Source organism: Plecotus auritus (genome assembly GCF_963455305.1).
Source record: "Plecotus auritus genome assembly, chromosome: 5".
In the NCBI taxonomy this organism is placed as follows: Eukaryota; Metazoa; Chordata; class Mammalia; order Chiroptera; family Vespertilionidae; genus Plecotus; species Plecotus auritus.
In genome coordinates, this window is record NC_137776.1 from 54,222,570 (window position 1) to 54,240,705 (window position 18,136).

The window sequence follows — 18,136 nt, forward strand, 5'->3', positions numbered from 1 at the left end:
GTTAGAGGAAAGGTTACTGAATTTCTCCTTAATGAAATAGATCAGCCTGGTGAAGTGACATGTGCCACAAAGTGAACATTTAAGAGAGTTGGAATAATAATGATGGGGACAGATTCAGTACTTTTATGTCCAGAGATAAATTTCATCTCATTTCCTAATATATTTTTTAAATGAATTTATCAATAGGAGAAAAAAAAAGGCTTTGCAAATTCCTAATCCTATTTTCATACTCATGAAAAGTTAACTTGTGCAGTGGATACAAATTTAATGCATCACTAATACTTTGCTTATTTGTATAAGGTTTAATCACATTTTCAACACTCTTGAAAATTAAAATGTATTGCTGAATGATGACTATTTATTTTGTTGGTACATAATGTATTGTTCTTTTTCTCTTTTTCCCCAGCATGCAAACATTTTCTGATTCCATCTTACTATATCAGGTTTTATTTATTTCTTTTCATGTTTTGATATATTTTGTTTTCCTTAAATCCTTTAGCTCTCTAGTTATGTGTTTTCCTTCATCAAATATGTCCTAGAAAATACTAGAAGAAACAACTTGTCCATCTAGATTTTTATTTTATTATCACACCCATTTAGTATTAAATAAAGGAAAGAAATGGTTTCCATTTTAATGATTCATAAGATGCCTTATCCTCATTTCTTCTTCTAGGTGGTTGTGAATGCTCTTATTGGAGCAATTCCCTCTATCATGAATGTGCTCTTGGTTTGTCTCATCTTCTGGCTGATCTTTAGCATCATGGGTGTGAATTTGTTTGCTGGCAAGTTCTACCATTGTGTTAACACAACAACGGGTAACATGTTTGAAGTTAGTGAAGTCAACAACTTTAGCGATTGCCAGGCTCTTGGCAAGCAAGCTCGGTGGAAAAACGTGAAAGTAAACTTTGACAATGTCGGTGCTGGATATCTCGCATTGCTGCAAGTGGTAAGTGGCTGCTGTGTGAGTTTTGAAACATCTTCATTTCTCTGATGCTCTTTGTTTGAATGATTAATATCTGACAGTACAAAAGCAGTGGATGATAACACCTATACTACAAGCTTGACTTGACTGTAAAGATGTTTTGCAATTATTTTGTCATGTATTTTCCCCAGTGTTCAGCTTTTAGTGTGTTTTTGGTACATAATGTATTTTATATTTTTTGCTTCCTGTATTTCCTTATAATATTATCGAGCACTACTGTGCCATTAGCATTTCTAAGTTTTTGTAGCAATCATTGCCAAAGGAGCAATTTTATGTATTAAAATAACAATGTATACTAGTATATTGAGTAATGAATTAAATGGATGGATTATTAGCCATATAGTTAATTATTCCAACATCTAAAGAGTATGCTTCTAATATATGTAAAAATGCAAACTTAATAGAGTGAATTTAAAAATGAGTAATGTTTAATAATTTTGACTTAATTGACAGTATATTAACTAATCGATAATTACTTAATGAAAATGACTGAACTGTGTTTAAACATGTCATAGGTTTGAATCACAGAGCTCAACTTTTGGTATGAAAAGGATCTGAGATGGAGATGGGGTTTTATGAATCAAGCATCTAGTTCAGGGGTGGGCAAACTTTTTGACTCGAGGGCCACAATGGGTTCTTAAACTGGACCGGAGGGCCGGAACAAAAGCATGGATGGAGTGTTTGTGTGAACTAATATAAATTCAAAGTAAGCATCATTACATAAAAGGGTATGGTCTTTTTTTTAATTATTTCAATAGTTTTATTCATTTCAAACATTTTAACAAGAATGTAAACACTAATTATTGTAATTTGAAACTTCAAAAAATGGAGGAATCATAGCACAATAACATACCTTATATTGAAGATGGCAAAGGCAAAATAAAATTGCCTAACAAAGGAAAGGTACAAAAGCCTTTCAAATTAAACTTAAATATAATAAAATAATTTAAAACTAAAACAAATAGAAAAGAACAAAATGTGTAAACAGTAAATTAAACATTTTCTTTAGTGCAACTTCCAAATTATGCCCGGGATGTAGATGTAGATGGCAATGTAGACTGGGTTGAAAGGTTTTTGGTCTTTAAAACATCAAATTCAGTGGGAACAGTGTTGTTGGTCTCCTTTTTAGCTAATGCTCTGATACTGTGCTCTCCAGAGGCGTGTCTCCCTACATCACCACGATAACATGTCTACGCATTCCCAGGGGAGACGCTTCCGCGGGCATTACAAGGAGCCTCTGGAAGATTGAGAGGTTGTTCCTTCTACTGAATGGGAGGATATAAATCCGCCCACTCAGAAGAAGGAGCTGCGGCCGTGTTTGCCGACGTTGCCATGTTAACACTGCTGCTGGTGAAGGAGCGGAGGGGAGAGCAAGAGAACCCTCTGCTCTTTTGGCTCCACGGGCCGGATAGAACAGCCGAACAGGCGGATCCGGCCCGCGGGCAGTAGTTTGCCCACGGCTGATCTAGTTAAATTTGAGCTTAAAAAAAGGGAAAACCTTCCAAGAGAAACAAAGAATACAAGTCCCAGACTCAAAATAAAATCTTGTTCTATTTCAGTTTCATTTCTTCATTCAACTCCATAACATTGTACAAAAAGTTATTTGTAATAACACTATCATGTTTTCATAAGGTAAAATGCATATTCTTGGATTAGGTTTTTATGCAGAATTCAAATATGTGTTGTTTACAGGCCACATTTAAAGGCTGGATGGACATTATGTATGCAGCTGTTGATTCACGAGATGTAAGTGTCGCTTAAAAACTATTTATAGCTACTAGATATTTCATAGTGAACATCTGTGATAATTTAACTGAAAGGCCCAGAATTTTATATTAGATGTTATCAGATCATTTACAATTGTATGTAGAAATGACCTTTTTAAAACCATACACTTCAATACAGATTATTTTTGGTTAACATATGTCTATTTTATGTATCTAAAATGAAAATATATCTAACTTCCTAGAAAAAAAAAAAGCTATCTAACTTCTTGGATCAGAAGGTATAAAATTGATCCAGCCAATGAGACTGTTAAGATTAAGAAAGGTCTCTCCCTATCCCTGGTGAGTATGATAAACAACCAGGGTCTGGGAAACAACTTCCAAAAATACCATGATAAAAGCAAGCAAGTTTCAAGGAAATTCAATTTTAAGAATAGGAATAAAAATAATTCCTCAGAACATATCGTTTATGCTGAATTTTCCTCTGAGAAGTTGATGTTCTGTTATTAAAGCTGTATCTCCAAGAGCCAGCATTTCCAAACCCAAATTGAAAACACTGCAAAAATATATATGACTAATAATAGGCTCAAAATGTTTGCCCTTGTTTTTACCACTGTTACGTACTCTAAATAATATGTACGGATAAGCTACAATGGGAAAACAGATGCAAGAACACTCATAAAAATTACAAACTTTCCTTATACTTCACAACAATTTGAAAAAGAATTGTTTTCGCAAACTACTATTTCAGGGCAAGGCAAAAGTAGCTCTATATTAAGTAACAACACTCATCAAATTGTTATTTGGTTTAAGTATTTATTGTGTTTTTAAATATTTTATATTTTTAATATTATTTAGGTTAAACTTCAGCCTGTATATGAAGAAAATCTGTACATGTACTTATACTTTGTCATCTTTATCATCTTTGGGTCATTCTTCACTCTGAATCTGTTCATTGGTGTCATCATAGATAACTTCAACCAACAGAAAAAGAAGATAAGTATTCCTCAGCTCTCAGCTTTCTCCATTCTGAGCTTTTCTCTGTTATATATGAACACTCACAGTTATGACAGACTTAGATCGTTTTTAAGATCATTTTTATACTCTTTTCCATTCACTATATGGTCAGTTCAGCTGCAGAGGAGTCCAGCTCTAGTCAGTGGCTCCTCTCCAGGTGCATCCTCTGCAGATCTGCTAATAGAGTCTTTCTGACCCAAAAATATGGCCACTGCTTCAAAACATCCAGTGGGCCTCCAATGTTTTATCCTTGCTTACGAAGCATTTCAGGAATGATCTCCTCCCAGTTTTCCAGCCTCATTTTCTCCATAACATATCTTCTATATCCACTTCCCTAGTCCTCAGTTACTACCCGCCCCCCATCAACACTACTATCATTTTCTATACTCACAGCTACACGGATTTTCTGCCCTTTTCTGAACAAGCCATATTCTTCTACCTTCATGTAGAATATGTTTTCTGCCTGGACTGCTTTGCTTAGCAAACCCTTAACCATCCTTTAAGGTCTAGCTTACGGGTACTCTCCCATACAAAGCCCATTTCTGAGTCTTGGAATTTATTGTTATCTCTGCAGTGCCTGCAGTGCTTGTATCTTATATATCTATGTGTGTCTATGAAAGTCTGATACCAGATACAAGACGTGCTCAAAAATTGTTGAATAAGGAAGTAAAACTGTCAACAGTGAAATAGTTTAAGAAAACATTTTTTCTTTCACCAAAATATATCAGACCTCTGATCCTCCTTCTAAACATGTTATAATCAAATTAAGATCCTGTGCTAATCAGAGTTTTATGTGGTTACAGGGTTTGCATAATATTTAAGTACTCAGAATATCACATAAATGGGAAAAGTAGAAAAATCTGTATGAAGCAGGATAATAATCCATTTAAAAACGGAGAGAGGATTAAAGGAAAGACCCAGAAATATTTTTATAAAAGTGTTGTTGTAACACATGTTGGGATTGTAACCAATTTTATTCTGTGTCTTTACTTTGGAGGTCAGGACATCTTTATGACAGAGGAACAAAAAAAATATTACAATGCAATGAAGAAACTTGGGTCCAAGAAACCTCAGAAACCCATACCTCGGCCTGCAGTAAGAATGACTCATCTATATATATATAAAAAGCCCTAATGACCAGAACGACCAAACAACCAGTCACCAGGAGGTGGCATTGACCACTTCTCTGTCCCTACCCCGCCCCTACCCTCCCACCCCCGCCCTGCGAGCGGGAGCAGGGTGGGACTGGCAACTGGCAAGCGGGCCAAACTGCTGAACTCTTGGTCCCTCCCCCTGGCCCGCCACTCTGATGGATCAGCTATGGTGAATGGGGGAATCAGGGTGGGTGGCAGAAGGATCAGACTGGCTGTCAGGCCTTTGGGATCACGAGCTCATCCCCAGCTGCTTGGGGGCTCAGGCCTGTGAGAAAGTGGGCGCAGGCAACTTCACCTCCATGCGCACGTGCTGGGCCAGCCGCTGATGGAACGCATTGCCCGCTCGGGGCCACTCACGACGGGGCAGGTAGGTCGCAGGCACGCCCTGCAACCTCCGTCAGCACCTCAAGCCCCAGCAGCAGTGGCAGTGGCAGCAGCAGTGGTGGTGGTGGCGGCGCCTGCATGAGCAGCCCAAGCAGGCAGCGCATTCCATCAGCGGCCAGTCCAGCACATGAGCATGGAGGCGAAGTCTCCGGTGCCCGCTTTCCCACAGGCTTGAGCCCCAGAGCAGCTGGGGATGAGCTGGTGATCCCAAAGGCCTGACAGCCTGGTGGCAGAGTTGGCATTCAGCCTGGGGACTGGCAAACAGGCAGAAGATGGCCCTGATCACAGGAGGCTAGGCCTAGGGACCCTACCCGCATGATTTAATCGTGTGCTGGGCCTCTAGTCTTCTTTAAAATTCCAAAGCCTGATTTCCATAGGATGAAACTGGGCAGTGCTCCAGATCAGAGCATATTGTGTGATATCACCAACACATAATATGCCCTGATTGTGAAGTCCATATTGTGTAACACAATTCACAACTGCTACACTTGATAAGACAATAAGAATTACTAAGTTCTTTAAAAAGGGGAAACGTTCTTTACAGTCTTGTCAGTTGAAAGCCTCAAACTAAAGGGTTCCAGGTAACTGCTTCCCACTCAGGCTTAATGCTCCCACTGCTGCCAGCAATGCACCGTGATCCTGCTCCTCTGATCTTGTTATAGGGTACCCTCTTAGCCTTTTAAGTAGATGGAGTTTTTCAGATTTTCCATCCCACACCCATGGCCTCCCTCTATGCTGTTTGTTCTCTTTATTCTTATGACTAAAAATATTCTTAACCTTTTTAGAAAGGAAAAGGATGTCATCAAAATAGTTTGTTTCATGAAATACACACACAAAAAAGACATATTTGGAATGCATACTCTGTAGAGCTCCCTAATAATAGGAAGGCATGATAATGAGGTATTATGCTCACAGAGCTGTACTCTAGCTCATCTATCCTCTCAGATGTGTAAGTAATAAGGAAACTGAGGCCCAAAGAAGGTAAATATCATACTTCGAGTCATAAAGCCTGTAATTGCTAGAACTGGGACTAGACAGGGTCTCATGAATCTTATAAAAGGCTTCACTTCACCGTATGTTTAAGAGTAGTTAGAGTTGGGCAGGAGATGGGAGGAGGTCCAGGGTACACAAAAGGGCATGACCTGCTTTACTGAAGGTCATTTAAATATTTCAGTTAGAAGAGGTAGAATTAAATAGAAAATGACTGACATATTTTGTGGGAGAGAGAGATTGAAAAAAGATACCATCAGTCCTAAAGTATTGATAAATGAATTGAAGTATTGTACAAGTCTGTCTACATTAACCTACTTTGTAAATATTCATTACTAGTTGCCGTTATTTTTTGTATAATCAGTTATTAAAGTCAAGCAAAGCCCATACATCTTATCAGCCAATTGCCACCAATTTATGCCTTATTCAGCTTTATCTTTCCATAGAACCTAAATAAACCAATTATGTTTTGCTCTTGTCAAATGACTTTTTCTTTTTTTTTTTTTAATATATTTGATTGATTTCAGAGAGGAAGGGAGAGGGAGAGAGAGAGATAGAAACATCGATGATGACAGAGAATCATTGATCAGCGGCCTCCTGCATGCCCTACACTGGGGATCGAGCCCACAACCTGGGCAGGTACACTAACCAGGAATTGAACCATGACCTCCTGGTTCATGGGTCAATGCTCAACCACTGAGCCACATTGGCTGGACACAAAACACTTTTTTCACTTCTTTCTCTTTTTTTAAACATAAGAGAAATGAAGCATACATAATTGTCTGGGGTTATATAAGAAGGGTGTACATCTCATGGCCATTGGTGGAACTTTGTAATTTTATTGGATCATTATTTATGAAATATGCATATTAACTATCCCTATCCTCTCTCTTTTTCTAGAACAAATTCCAAGGAATGGTCTTTGATTTTGTAACCAGACAAGTCTTTGATATCAGCATCATGATCCTTATCTGCCTGAACATGGTCACCATGATGGTGGAAACAGATGACCAGAGCAAATACATGACTCTAGTTTTATCCCGGATCAACCTTGTGTTCATTATCCTGTTCACTGGAGAATTTGTGCTAAAGCTCATCTCCCTCAGATACTACTACTTCACCATAGGCTGGAACATTTTTGACTTTGTGGTGGTGATTCTCTCCATTGTAGGTAAGGATGCTTTCATTACAGAGAGGTCTATTGTAGGAAGGTCCCTCGAGGCCTGACAGCTGTGTAACATGGAAATAAGATATGAGAATCATAATGTGTGTAGATCTGAAGTTTAACAGTCTTGTTCATTTTCCTCTAATTGAAAAATGTTGATATTAAAAAATAAAAAATAATATATTTGTAAATTTCAGAAAAAAATCTTTGTAATTAGCACATTTCATATTATGAGGATACCTGTTCATAGAAAATGGTGTGTATAAACTTAAATTGCTATATCACTATGAGATTATTTACTTTGTTGGATTTTGCAAAAATCTATATAGGTTTATGACATTACATAATAATTGTATAAAACTGTAATCTTTAACTGCTAAATTAGGAAGTGGATCTAAATATTTAGCAAAGGTTTATATTCATAATGAATTTGTTGTTTTTATAGAACTTGCAAAAAGATATAAAATATTCATGTAAGCATAAGATATTCATTGTTGAGTGGTTTTCTGTATTTTTCCATAGGCATGTTTCTAGCTGAGATGATAGAAAAATATTTTGTGTCCCCTACCCTGTTCCGAGTGATCCGTCTTGCCAGGATTGGCCGAATCTTACGTCTGATCAAAGGGGCAAAGGGGATCCGCACGCTGCTCTTTGCTCTGATGATGTCCCTTCCTGCATTGTTTAACATCGGCCTCCTGCTCTTCCTGGTCATGTTCATCTACGCCATCTTTGGAATGTCCAACTTTGCTTATGTTAAAAAGGAAGCTGGAATTGATGACATGTTCAACTTTGAAACTTTTGGCAACAGTATGATCTGCCTGTTCCAGATTACCACCTCTGCTGGCTGGGATGGTTTGTTAGCACCTATTCTCAACAGTGCACCACCTGACTGTGACCCTGATACAATTCACCCTGGAAGCTCAGTTAAGGGAGACTGTGGGAACCCATCTGTTGGGATTTTCTTTTTTGTCAGTTACATCATCATATCATTCCTGGTTGTGGTGAACATGTACATCGCTGTCATCCTGGAGAACTTCAGTGTCGCTACTGAAGAAAGTGCAGAGCCCCTGAGTGAGGATGACTTTGAGATGTTCTACGAGGTCTGGGAGAAGTTTGACCCCGATGCCACCCAGTTTATAGAGTTCTCCAAGCTCTCTGATTTTGCAGCTGCCCTGGATCCTCCTCTTCTGGTAGCAAAACCAAACAAAGTTCAGCTTATTGCCATGGACCTGCCCATGGTCAGTGGGGACCGGATCCACTGCCTCGACATTTTATTTGCCTTTACAAAGCGTGTTTTGGGTGAGAGTGGAGAGATGGATGCCCTTCGAATACAGATGGAAGACCGGTTCATGGCATCAAACCCATCCAAAGTCTCCTATGAACCCATCACCACCACTTTGAAACGCAAACAAGAGGAGGTGTCTGCTGCTATTATTCAGCGTAATTTCAGATGTTATCTTTTAAAGCAAAGGTTAAAAAAGGTATCAAGTAAATATAATAAAGAGGCAATCAAAGGGAGGGTTGACTTACCTATAAAAGAAGACATGATTATTGACAAATTAAATGGGAACTCCACCCCAGAAAAAACAGATGGAAGTTCCTCTACCACCTCTCCTCCTTCCTATGATAGTGTAACAAAGCCAGACAAAGAAAAGTTTGAGAAAGACAAACCAGAAAAAGAAAGCAAAGGGAAAGAGGTCAGGGAAAATCAGAAGTAAAAACAAAGAATTATCTTTGTAATCAATTGTTTACAGCCTATGAAGGTAAAGTCTATGTGTCAACAGGACTCCCAGAGGAGGTCTATGCCAAACTGACTGTTTTAACAAATACTCATGGTCAGTGCCTATAACAAGACAGTGGCCTCTCCGTCACTACAACTCTGTGAGTCAGGGTATCAACATTGACAAAAGGTTGCTGTTCTCATTACCAGCTGACACTGCTGAGGAGAAACTCAACAGCTACCTAGACTGTAGGGATAGTTGTGCAGTGATCATTGTAACTACACCAAACACCTTTAGTACAGTACTAGCATCCACTCTATTTTTAACTTCCATATCTGCCATATTTTTACAAAATTTGTTCTAGTGGATTCCCTGGTCCCTAATTCATAGTTTATTCATAATAGTATGTCACTATTTTTGTAAATGAGGTTTAAGTTGAGAAAAAAGTATATGATCCCTGTGTTCCTACTCCAAAAGTTTCTCAAATAATCAGACAAAAGTGTTTTGTCTGAGAGATGAAATTCTAGCTCAAAACCAGAAACAAAATTGTAATATCAACAATTTCAGGTACTTCCATTTTCTAGATGATTTTAATTTTGAAAGTGTTTGTCTATGTTTGTTTATATCTGAACAGTTATGTGCCTGTAAAGTCTCCTCTAATTTTAAAGGATTATTTTTATGCAAAGTGTTCTGTTTCAGCAAGTGCAAATTTTATTCCAAGTTCCAGAGTTCTATATTTAATTTTGGTTAAATGCTTTCAAAAAATAATTTAATAATCTGTTCTAGGAAAGTATAGTCTATCTAAAGTATCACTTTAGAATAGTTGTTCCACTTTCTGCTGCAGTATTGTTTTGCCATCTTTTGCTCTTAGCAAAGCTGACATTTTATTAAACACCCTGTTATGTAAATAGTTATTTTTTCCTGTGGTGCATGTTTGGGCAAATATATATATATATATATATATAAGTATATATACAGCCTGATAAACAAGTTCTATTAAATCAAATATGTACCACAGTGTATGTGTCTTTTGCGAGCTTCCAACAGGGATATATCCTGTACCATTCATTAAACATAAATAGTTTGAAGACTATCACTAATGCATGTTGATATTGCCTATGCTGCTCTATTTTACTCAATCCATTCTTCATAAGTCTTGGTTAGAAGAAGTGACATGTTGGTGGTAGACTGAATTCAACCAGTTCTCCGTCTAGTATGTCAAGCAGAATAGCTTGCAGTTATTTAAAAGCACTTTGACTTTTGCATTTATAATTTAATTTGAGTGTTGTGTGGTGCCTCTCTAGATCTCAAAGAAACACTGCATTACTGCCTGTTGTCAAAACCTGTATACTTCATATTTTGCTATAAATATGTCCAACACTTGTTGAAATATAATGTAAAAATATGATCAATTTTAATTGTCACATTTGTACATAAGAAAATTATTTTCAGGTTGATGACATGGCAACTTATTTTGCTTTCTGCTTTTGCTTCTTATTTTTAATCACAACTCCAAACTTTTGAATTCATAAGACTTTTCAAAGGATAATTTCCTAAAATAAAAGTTAGACACTGGGTTTTGTGAATTTCTTTGTTATATTTTCTACCATACCAATAGTAGATATATTGGTCAAAAACTCAAACCTAGATCATTTTTACCAATTCTGGTTGCCTCAGTATAACCCTTTATTCATGGAAGGTTTTTTTTTAACTCAACTTTTGTAGTATTTGCTTATGCAGACTAGTCTTATTTTTTTAATTCCTGCTACAATAAAGCTATTAGAGTTATAACTTGGGCTGTGTCCTTTCCAGCCATGAACAAAGTGGCAAAGTTGTGCAATGATCTGAAATGATATAATTTTTTGCACAAACCAAAAATATAATGTTAATTCATTTTACAAAACTATTAACTTGTAGTGTACTGATGAACTGCATGCAGGGAATTGCTATTACTAAAAAAGAATGGTGAGCTACGTCATTATTGAGCCAAAAGAATAAATATTTCATTTTTTATTGTATTTAATTTCTTGGCCTCTGTTTTTTTTTTTTTATTGTTCTAAGTTTAAAGTATATATCATTAGTAAAACCTGTACTTGATCTGACATCTGTATACATAAAAGTTCACATGAATTATATAACAACCTAGGGCATGATCCACCAAGCAGTACTACAGAATAAAGCACTTTTGTGAACTTTTGTGTGTGCAAAAGATCAAACCCACAAGTTCCAGTTTGTAGGTATCCTAATAATAACAGTAGCTCTCTACAATGATCATTAACTCAAAATTAATTCCTTTGGCTGTAATCATTTTAATCTCAACTTCTATCAGTGTAACTGTTACCATCTCCAAATTTCTTAGTAGTTAATAAATCTTATATACTTCATTATTTAAATGGATTTTATGAACTTCTATTTACAGATAAAATATTAATAATGCAGTAATTGAGGATTTATATTAACTTTTTTCAGGGTTCCTTGGATTGATGTCATGTCAAAACCAAATATTTATTATCAGTGGTAAACTTCAGTTATAATGCATGTGTTTTGAAGATGAATTGGATCTAAATATGCATTTCATATTTAACCCTAACCCCAACATAAATGATAAAAGGTGACTTAATTGAAATTCATTGACTTCTGCTCAAATAAATTTTCATATCTTGCCACCACCACAGAGAAGTATTACTTTGCAAAGTCCTTAGCCTTTTTATGTATCCTATTATGTAATTATTAGCTAAGCAATCTATTAATTGATATAAATTGTATCTAAATAACCATCTTCTAAAATAGAGAGTCAATATACCTTTTAAAACAGTGGTTCTCAACCTTTCTAATGCCGCGACCCTTTAATACAGTTCCTCATGTTGTGGTGACTCCCAACCATAAAATTATTTTCGTTGCTACTTCATAACTATAATTTTGCTGTTAAATATCTGTGTTTTCCGATGGTCTTAGGCTCTACAGCAGCGGTTCTCAACCTGTGGGTCGCGACCCACAGGTTGAGAACCGCTAGAAGGGTCGCCTAAGACCATCAGAAAACACAGATATTTACATTATGATTCATAACAGTAGCAAAATTACAGTTATGAAGTAGCAAGAAAAATAATTTTATGGTTGGGGGTCACCACAACATGAGGAACTGTATTAAATGGTCGCGGCATTAGAAAGGTTGAGAACCACTGTTTTAAAATATTACTCAGATAACTTTAAATAGACAGAAACACATTTGGCCTTGACTTTAATCCCATTAAAAGTCTTCTTGACCTCAAAGATTTTATACTACAAGGTTGAATGATGTTTAAAATAATTGAAAATATAGCTATTATTTCTTCTTTGTGATATTACAGATTTCTAAAAGATAACATCTAATATATAACCAAAGAGACTAAAGCAAAGAAATCATTAGTCATTTGTGAAATTGTCTGAAATCAAAAATTACTTATTTCTTGATCATTAATTAACATTTGCCACAAAACATGAAGAAGTTGGGCTTAATTTCATATTCCCTAAAGTACTGGTTTTAATCACAAAAGAAAGAAGCTCATCATTCTCTTACCTTAAAACATCAAAAATGTTCTATTCTTTTTACAGAGAAAAGAATTAATGATCTAATGCATCCAAACATTTGTTGTTACTCACTCTTAAAGATCCTTTTGTTAGCTGCATTTCCCCTCCCCTCCCCTCCCCTCCCCTCCCCTCCCCTCCCCTCCCCTCCTCTCCTCTCCTCTCCTCTCCTCTTCAGAATCTCTCTGTCCTCTGAATTCTGCCAGTTGATATATAGAAATACATATCAGAAACCTTCTAAACTAGACAGCACCCCATTACTGAGAGATCAATTTTACCTTAGTATGGAGTAAAAAAAAAATACTCTGGATAACCTGCCCTTCACATATCCCACTACTATCATCTGTCATGGCTCGCTCTCTCCTCCATGGAATCACATTACACAATGTTTTGATATCTCTCCTGTCTCTGCACATGCTATTCTCTTTACCTAAAGTGTCCTTCCCTCTCCTTTCCCCTCTGGTAAAGCACTGCTCATCTTTTAAGAACTGGCTCAAATATCATATTTTAGGAACCTTCCTCAGATTTCCCCAAGTAGAATATATCATTTCTTCTTAGACTTCTTAAGTGTACCAATGATGGTGTATATCATAATGTGCTGTATTACCTCCTTTTCATTTATCTCTTCTAATAGATTGTATATATCCAAGGTGTGGGGCACATCTCATTATTTTTTTTTACCCTTCTTTCCTATCAGCAGTGATTACCAGAGCATCAGTGACTATCAGTATTCAGATATATTACTAGTACAATTGATTCTTGCAGGAGCACACAAAAATATTTAAGTGCCAAACAATAATACTAGTACTGTACATTTTTTCAGTCCCAACTGAGAATGACTCTCAAATTTATTAGCACCTAAATTCACCACCTTTATAATCAGTTAAAAATATACACATATCTTGGAAATACTATATACCTTTTAGCTGTGGTTTTCAAGTAATATATATTACCTAACAGAAACTACTAAAACAAAAACTTCATTTCATTAATTCTATCAATGAAAGAATAGGTTTACTAGTTGTCTTCAATCAGACATATATTGCATGAATAAAAACATAGGTTTTATTTTGGTACCTTAATCATGTAAATATTCTTCACATTTGATAATTCATGAGTACACATTAGTGTGATCTTAGAATTTTGCTTAACGAATATATATTTCCATCATATAATGAGACAACTATCCTAAAATCTTACTATCATAAAATACCTAAGAACAGAATACAGTATTTTTAAAGACCATTTTACTGTATGGTTGGGTTTACAGGAAAGCAAGGGAAATTCTATGGGGCTGATAGAGAAAGGTAAGCAAGCACTGAATTCAGAGGCTGCTTTGGGGTCTTCTGTGGCTCCTTGTTACATATAGCTTGATTTTAATGACCTGGGTACAGGGGATAGAAGACAAATATTTTGATCCAATTCGAGTGAGAGATCCTGAATAAATTCAAGACCACAAAAAGCTACTCACTTAATGAAAACATTTTTCAAAACCAACCTTGCAAAGGCAGATAGAAAGGCAACTTGGTAAGCAAACTTGTGTCTTGTCTTAGTTCTGGGTTTATGGGGAAAAAAATCTCTCTTGAAATTCATAACCCAGAATTCACCCAGATTTGACCCGTATTTATACTACCAGCCTAGTACAAAATACTGCAAGGCAAAAATTCAATTTAAAGCAGATACAAGTTGCTAGTGGTTCCAGGCTTCTGGTAGAAATGAACAGAAATCCTTTCTGAAAGACCACAGCTCAGCCAGGCTTCAAAGATATCCCACAAATAAAGTTCAAGAAACATGAATTCATAATTAGAGAAATAACAAAGTAAACAATGAGAAAATAAAACTGCAGAGTGGGAACAGGAGAACATATCCACTGTCTTCAGATATAGGATATAAGTATGCTTAATAGTATTAAAAAATAAAAAAGGATTTAAAATATGAATAGTGAGGGAGAGATAAAAAATTATGAAGTACACTTGAAGAATGTTATGCCATTTCTAGAAACAAAGAATACAATAAGTGAAATTAAAACAAAATGGAAGACTTATATAGCAACTTACATGAAAGTAAAGAAAGAGCCCTAACTAGTTTGGCTCAGTGGATAGAGCATTGGCCTGGGGACTGAAAGGTCTCAGGTTCAATTCTGGTCAAGGGCATGTACCTTGGTTGCGGGCACATCCCCAGTAGGGGGTGTGCAGGAGGCAGCTGGTCCATGTTTCTCTCTCATTGATGTTTCTAACTCACTATCGCTCTCTCTTCCTCTCTGTAAAAAATCAATAAAGTATATTTAAAATAAAAAAAGAAAGAGAGAGACAGTGAATTAAAATCTTAAAAAAGTACAAACACAACAGCAGAGGCAAAGATAGAAAATATATGAAAAACCTTACCTTAAGAGAAATTAAGGGAGTTGTGTGAAGGTATAACATAATTGGAATTCCAAAAGAGAAATTATAATATAAGGGAATCCAGTATGTCATTACGTAATGACCAAGAATTTTTCAGTATTGATGATGAACAAAAATTCTAACATTCAGTAATGACAAAAATCCTAATCAAGATAAACAAAAGAGAGCCATAATCAAGCACATCGTAATAAGTTTCACAACAAAGCAAGTGACAAAACCTTAGAAGTAAAAAGAAAGACAAAGTAAACAATTTGAATATAACAGCAAGAAATGTTACAAGAAAATGTCTGTTAAACAGGTAATTGTACACAGGAAAACGATCATTAAGAATAGAAAGGAAATTCAAACATTTTCAGATAAACAAAAATGGAGATATTTTATTACCGATATATTCTCACAAAGAAATGTCTAAAAGATATACTTCAAGTAAAAGAAAAATTATTTCATCAGAAAGTTCTAAGATGCAGAAAGGAATGTTGAGACAAAAAACAAAACTGTAAATGTATGATTAACAGATAAAATTAAAAAAGTGATGGCAAAAAGCAATAATAATTTTTACTTCTGTTGTTAAAACAAAAAAAATAGAGCTAAAATAGTAAAACATTTTCATGCAAGCTGCGAAAGACATTGGAGTTCAAAAATTCTAAATCTGTATTATTCAGGAGGATGATAAAAATATTAACTTTATTATTTTTTACTAAATTTATTGGGGTGACAATTGGTCAACATGATCACCTGGTTTCAGGTGTGGGCTTCTACGTTATAAGACCTGTATATTGTACTGTGTGCCCACCACCCAAGTCAAATTTTCTCCTGTCACCATATGTTAGGACCATGAACTTTAAACTTTGCTTAAAATGCTTAAAATTTCAAAGATATACAAAGAAAAATGAATGTTAAGATTAGTACAGGAATAAGATGAAATAACTTGATATTCAATAAATTTAAAAGCACAAGAAGAAAAATAAAAATAGAAACATAAGATAAATAAAAAGTAAAAAAGAATCTGGTGGAAATTAACAATAGTCAAAATGTAATGAGTGGATAAAAAAACCTAAAAGCACATGTATTCTTTGATTACAAATAAAAGCTTCACCTACTAGACACACAAAGAACTCTTCAGTAGCATTTGAAAAAGTATCATGATTTTTTCAAATGCACAAGTCACATTTATTAAAACACATTAAATGACAAACCAAAAAGCAAGTATCAAGAATTTTCAAAGAACTGATATCATATGGACCACACCATGTTTGAATGTAATTAAATTAGAAATCTAACTTTTGGGACTATAGTTGGAGTCTTAGCTCTAATTGTGGTTAAGGACAAAGAGCTTTGGAGCAGGTCCTGAGAGGATTAACTTTATTTGGAATAGAGAGTGAAGAACTCCATGTCTAAGGGTATTATCTAAAACAACAAGATCTTGGTGGACATTATGAGGCTAGTAGCTCCATGATACAAGCAAAACAATAGAGCAGCCAGAAGTTCAATGGAGTGAACCAAGGAAAGAGAAACTCAAAAAGAACCCTGTTAAGGTCACAGCCAATTATGTGGGTCAAAAAGACTGTACAGGGATGAGGCTTCATTCACTTAGGAGAAATCAGAACAAGATATGAGCATACATGAAAGCACTTCCCAAAATGCACACAAAGCCATCATATAAGATGGCATGAGGCTCACTTGTATAAGAGGCTTAAATACAACCTCTGCCAAACACTTTATTGAACAACACACTATTCTAATCCAGGGGAGACTCTTAGGAGGCAGGATTAAAAATAAATTCAGTCTCTTCCCTGGCAATGTGAAAGATTGTGTGCATGTCCAAGGTTGTACCCATTAAGGAACAGAGAGAAGAATTCAAAGCTACTAGTCCCTGAATTACATAGGACCCCAAACCCAAACACCCTGAACCATGATATCAACCTTCAAGCCACACATACATCCAATGGCAAAAGGTAAAAATCTAACCGGATAAGGGGGCTTAAGCACAATCTTTGACCAATAAATGGCTAATGCTAACCCAAGGGCAACACCAAGGTATCCAGCCTAAGATAAAAAAAAATAAAGGAAGGCAATCTGAGCAGGGAAATTAGTGGTTACACACTTTATTTTTTTTAATATATTTTATTGATTTTTTACAGAGAGGAATGGAGAGGGATAGAGAGTTAGAAACATGGATGAGAGAGAAACATCAATCAGCTGCCTCCTGCACACCCCCTACTGGGGAAGTGCCCACAACCAAGATACATTGCCCTTGACCAGATTCAAACCTGGGACCCTTCAGTCCGCAGGCCGATGCTCTAACCCAGCCTTGGGCAAACTACGGCCCGCGGGCCGGATCTGGCTGTTCTATCCGGTTCTCTTGCTCTCCCCTCCGCTCCTTTACTTTGAATTTATATTAGTTCACACAAACACTCCATCCATGCTTTTGTTCCGGCCCTCCGGTCCAGTTTAAGAACCCATTGTGGCCCTCGAGTCAAAAAGTTTGCCCACCCCTGCTCTAACCACTGAGCAAAACTGGTTAGGGCAGTGGTTACACACTTTAGAGTAACTAGACTTTACAAAATTAGTTCAGTCAAATCACTAAACAAAAAATTAAAAGAAGCAAGCAAACAATAACAACAACAGTCTTAGAGGGTAGGTGGGATCAGAAACTGTAGGGTTGAAAAACACAATAATTTCACTAGAGAGATTCAACAGTGAATTTGAGGTGGTAGAACAACAAAAAAAATCAGTAAAATTGAGAAGAGACTGATAAGAGTTTATATAATCTGAAGAAGCGAGAGAGAAAAAAAGACAAACAGCCTTAGAAAAAAATATGAGACACCATTAAGCATTCCAACATACATATGATGGCAATGCCAAAACAAGAGAACAGAAAGAAAAAGGAAGAATATTTGAAGAAATAATAGTTGAAAACTTCCTGAATTTAATGAAAAACGTTAATTTGCATATCCAAGAAGACAAGTATTGGCGAGCATATGGAGACAATTGAAATTCCTGCACATTGTTGGTGTGAGTGCAAAATAATGT

General features: G+C 36.0%; 1 protein-coding gene across 3 annotated transcripts in view; it reads left to right on the forward strand.

Annotated features, from left to right (window-relative positions):
- Positions 1 to 11,536, forward strand: part of SCN3A (sodium voltage-gated channel alpha subunit 3) — an 83,062-nt gene extending 71,526 nt beyond the window's left edge. For all 3 annotated transcript variants that reach the window (XM_080667289.1, XM_080667290.1, XM_080667291.1), the window contains exons 19-24: positions 674 to 946; positions 2,675 to 2,728; positions 3,565 to 3,702; positions 4,714 to 4,818; positions 7,152 to 7,422; positions 7,939 to 11,536. In XM_080667289.1, the coding sequence (XP_080523415.1) occupies positions 674 to 946; positions 2,675 to 2,728; positions 3,565 to 3,702; positions 4,714 to 4,818; positions 7,152 to 7,422; positions 7,939 to 9,134 (2,037 nt within the window). In that variant the 3' untranslated portion in view covers positions 9,135 to 11,536. The remainder of the gene's footprint in view (positions 1 to 673; positions 947 to 2,674; positions 2,729 to 3,564; positions 3,703 to 4,713; positions 4,819 to 7,151; positions 7,423 to 7,938) is intronic.
- Positions 11,537 to 18,136: the final 6,600 nt, after the last annotated feature.